This window comes from Ischnura elegans, chromosome 4 (assembly GCF_921293095.1).
Source record: "Ischnura elegans chromosome 4, ioIscEleg1.1, whole genome shotgun sequence".
Classification (NCBI taxonomy): Eukaryota; Metazoa; Arthropoda; class Insecta; order Odonata; family Coenagrionidae; genus Ischnura; species Ischnura elegans.
In genome coordinates, this window is record NC_060249.1 from 45,482,093 (window position 1) to 45,486,994 (window position 4,902).

Below are 4,902 nucleotides of genomic sequence, written 5' to 3' on the forward strand. Positions count from 1 at the left end.
AAACATATTTAACCCTTCCTAATGACCCGCGGTTGAACCTGAGATTGCGATAATTAAATCCAAGAGAAAAATGAAAGGCCACCATGCATTGCATTCTCGAGTTGGTCGTTGGGCGGGCGACCCCCGCCGCGAGGCCCTAAGACTCTCCCTATGAGTCATGCGGACTGGTCGAAAACGTCGACTGCACCACTCCACCCTTCTCCCAAGGACATTGTACGTATTCGCCGCAGGTCAAAAATGACTCACAATGTCCCAATGACACGCCTTGTCGGTCACGTGAAATAGTTCTCGCAACATAATGTAACTCCGTGGGTCTCGTTGTCAGTTCTTTTCAGCTTCAGTAACAAGGCGTTTGCCATCAGATAGCGTTGTGCAGTTTGTGTCGTTAAGTGAATAACCCTGCAATAGATTGATTTTCATCTCTATTGGTCATGGAAGCAGCGATCGGATCCAAGAGAAAGAGGAAAACTCTCTCCCTTCAACAAAAAGTGGAGTTATTGAAAAAATTGGATCGAGGTGTTAGTGTGTTAAAGCTTCGTGAGGAGTATGGTGTCGGGCAATCGACCATTTATGACATTAAGGGACAGAGAGAAAAACTTTTGCAGTTCGTTTCGGAGTCTGACTCGTTGGCCGGAATTTCCAAAAGAAGAAATATACGGGGGCCGAGTAACAATGAAGTGGATAAGGTGGTATACGAATGGTTCCGGCAGCGACGAAGTGAAGGAGTTCCAATTTCCGGAGGAATAATAATGGAAAAAGCTAAATATTTCCACAAGGAATTACAAATCACGTCACCGTGCGAATATACGACAGGGTGGCTACAAAAATTTAAACAGCGCCATGGCATTCGATATCTGAAGGTTACCGGAGAAAAACTGTCAGCAGATCACGATGCTGCGGAAGATTACGTCAATGAGCTGGCAAAGTTGGTGGATGAACATAATCTTTCACCGGATCAGATTTACAACATGGACGAGACTGGATTGTTCTGGCGCTGTCTTCCCCGAAATACGTTCGTTTGCCGCGATGAAAAGACTGCGAGCGGAGCGAAAGAATCAATGGAAAGGGTCACCATCGCAGCCTGTTCCAATGCTGCCGGGAGCCATAAATGCAAGCTCATGGTCATCGGTAAAAGTGCAAAACCACGCGTATTTAAGGGTATACACCAGTTTCCTGTGATTTACAGAGCCAATAAGCGAGCTTGGATTACGCAAGAATTATTTAAGGAATGGTTTCATACTAACTTTGTCAAAGAGGTCCGAAAAAATTTCAAGGCTCTTGGACTGCCTGAAAATGCAAAAATTTTATTGTTGTTGGACAACTGCCCTGCTCATCCTCCAGCAGAAACTCTCGTCGAGGAGAATGTTATAGTGTCTTTTTTGCCGCCGAACTGTACTGCTCTAATCCAGCCACTTGATCAGGGGATAATAAATAGCCTTAAGTGTCACTATCGAAGTGAAGTTATGAAAAATATCATCAACCGTGACACTGCTTTCTCCTATGAAGAATTTAAGAAGGAATTTACCCTTAAAAATGCAGTATGGTGTATTGCCGAAGCGTGGGATAAGGTTACTCCCCAGGTTTTGAAAAGATGTTGGAGTAATTTGCTGCCGGATTTTCAAAACCGCTGTGAGGAAACTGACGACATACCAGAATTTGATGGCTTCCAGGGTCCGTCGAATGATCCCGTTTCTCATTTTATAAATTTTGTGAAAGAGCTGGATGCCGACATAAGTGATGAAGATCTAAAAGAATGGAATGCCTGCGACAATAATGCCCCAGTGTACCAAAGCTTGACCGATGGAGAGATAATGGATGCAGTCACGGGTTCGACAGTTGATGAAGACGTGACCGACAGTGACTGCAGCTCTGATGAGGAGAAAATTACTACGTCGGACGCAATCACTTATGCAGAAAAACTCATAAAGTACTTGGAGCAGAGGCCCTCTTCTTCCAACGATATGGAGGTATTACACATGCATAGGTTGAAAAACAATTTAATACAAGAGAGACGCAGCCGCTGGAAACAGGTCAAACTTACCGACCTCATGAAGAACGCACCAACAACCAAGTGCGCGGATGTTGCTGCCACAGATACTGCGTGCCACTCCACCCATGGCAAATAAATATCCAATGGACGTAATGGTAAGCAATTTTTTCAATTTTTCGGGATTCATGCCGCTAGGGAACGCGTTGTTTATGAAGTTAATGCCAAGTAGATTTTCCAAAATACTCGCGTTTTCCGCCCTTAAAAGATTAGCTGCGACTATTAATATTAAATTGAAGAATTAACATTCAAATTCGATTGTTATTTACGGTAACGTACTCGAAGTGGGATTACCTCCGATCGGAGGATTTGATAATTACCGATAAATGTATGCTAGTAGTCGTGAAAACGACATGGAATTTGCGATAGCTGCATGTTGAAAAATACGGAGAGGCAAAATGTTGATATTCCAGTCGGATTGTAAAAATATTATTTGCCATATTTATTTCATTTACAGTTGGCCTTATCAAGAGTACCTCTGCGATTTACGGACGAAGAATATTTTCAAATGTTTTGAACCTTTTTTTAATCACAGATGGCAAATAGATATCCAAGATTCTCACCATAATATATATTCAATAAATATCCAAGATTCTCACGCCTTTCATCATGAATTTTATTGAGTTTTTCTTGATCCCTTACTCAGCAATACATCATTTCTGTTGATGCCAATGCACGTTCCGGAAAAAAATATTTTCCGTATTGCAGTGTTGCCTGCATCCAGGGAACAGATCTATTTACCGGAAATATCTTTAATCCGGAAAGGGTCTGGTCCCACGCATTCCGGATTATCGATCTTCTACTGTATATAATAATAATAATACTCAACTTAGTAAAACGAATATAATTTTAAAATTGCTCTGAGTTCTGGGGGGTTTTTATCCCCAAAAACTTCGCTGTGCCACTGAGCAGAAGTAGTAATGAAGTTAGTGGAACGGAAGGAGAAGAATAGCAGCGTTGAAGTTGAACATGGCGGCTGATGAGAGGAAGCTGACGAAGAAGGTAAATATGAGAGAGATAGTTTGGATAGAATGTGTACCAAGAAGCGAGAAGATGATGGAAATTGAGTGGGATGGATGTTGGGTGAGTTGGATGGGAAGAAACCGGTAAAGGGTTGTTGAATAAAGTGTAGTAGCACTATGCCGACCCGAAAAACGAAATCTGACTTGGATAAAGGGACAAGCTGGGGTGATTTGTAAAACTGATGAGCTTTATTTTATGTCAACTAGTAAATCAAACAGTATACATTCCTTGTACAACCCTCTGACGCATGACAATTATTTATAAAATTCCAAGGATAAATATTATCAAATGGACAAAAGTGCAGTGCAGTGCAATTAAAAATCGAGGACTGCGTTACGTGTTATGTTGGCCAGATTGGCAGAGGTTTTAAAGACACAGTGAAGGAACACAGAAGAAGTTTAATATATAATGACGGAAAATCTGGTTCTGTAAACCATTTACGCCAGAAAAACATTTTTAGCAATTTTGACATAGATATTTTACGTTGTAGTGACAAAGGGGTTAAATTAGATTTTATGGAAAATTTTGAAATTGCCAATATCACGGATAGACTTTGTAATGATGTTTTATTTTGCACTCACTCACCTTTGTTAAAGTTAAGCATCCCTGTGACGTCAAAACCCTGAACTTCACTCAAGCTCCAATTATTGTCTGTTTCTGTTATCGGCCTTCATTCATTTGTTCATCCAAATTGTTTCCCTTCCCACTCCCCTCACATCAATTACAGATGCCTCCAATTCCTACCTTGGCCTGGGTATAAGTACTGAGAGAGTGCTTGTTCAATTACCTTAAAAATGACACAATACGTTGAAACCATGGTCGGTTGTTGAATTTTGTTTGAAGAAAGTGGAAATTACCACTTGTTTTCTGTTATCATGGATTCAACTGGTATGTTGCTTGTAATAAATTTAGCTTGTCGTAAAGTTTTGCAAAATGTATATTCTTGACGTCTCACCAAAGAGCCGTAAAAATGCAAGTTAGTTATAAATAAACTGGTATAAGTATCCTTAAGTTTCGCGCTTGAAATGTTAATAAATTGTCATTGCATAACTACACGAGATACATGAATCTTTCAGTAAATGCATAATAGTTTATTAATTGTTGGAAGCCATAAATAGGTACTCCTTCAGGGCTACCTAAAATTACTCTAAATTTGTAATTGAAATATAATTTTTGTATGAAGTAATTAAACTCATCATTATTATTACTATAATTATAAAAAATGTAGGGCCACAAAAATTTCCTCATTGTATTTCGACCTTCTAAATACTAATATGATACTAACAAGCATTTTAGTATTCCGGACCTCTTGGATACTAAAACCATATCAATTTAATATTTTGCAAAAGAGTCACATATTTACAATAATGGCTGGGCAATATAATTCTATTAAAAAATATCCTGTATGGATGGAGTAGGGCGAAAATGCATATCAGAATATCAATAAAATATTTCAACGATACCACAAAATTTGGGGTAGGTACTAGGGGGATTGGCGTCTATTGCTGGATATTAAACCTTAAGCACAAAGAAATACCCCATCCGAGAAAAAGCAGGGGCAAGAATACTAAGAAACCTCGCATAGATAGATGCATGCTTGGCTCCACATTCCCTGAATTCATTTGTCTGCTATTTTCATTTTTTCCGTATGATGTTGGTTTAAACTTAAATTCTTCTTCAGCATAATTTGCTACACATGTAAGTTCTATTTACTTGTATTAATCTTATCAATACTGACCAAGTAAGTGACTTACAAAAAAATTTTGCATTATAAAATTATTTTAGTACCATTTTAGAATTCAGAAGGTAGAAAATAATATAAAAAACAATTA

At 38.9% G+C, this 4,902-nt stretch overlaps 1 protein-coding gene across 1 annotated transcript; it reads left to right on the top strand.

Annotated features, from left to right (window-relative positions):
* Nucleotides 1–226: 226 nt before the first annotated feature.
* Nucleotides 227–2,613, top strand: LOC124157392 (jerky protein homolog-like). Its single transcript, XM_046532069.1, has 2 exons — nt 227–2,145; nt 2,505–2,613. Exon 1 carries the CDS (start codon nt 432–434, stop codon nt 2,124–2,126), a length of 1,695 nt encoding a protein of 564 aa, XP_046388025.1. The 5' UTR covers nt 227–431; the 3' UTR covers nt 2,127–2,145; nt 2,505–2,613.
* The last annotated feature ends 2,289 nt before the right edge of the window (nt 2,614–4,902 follow it).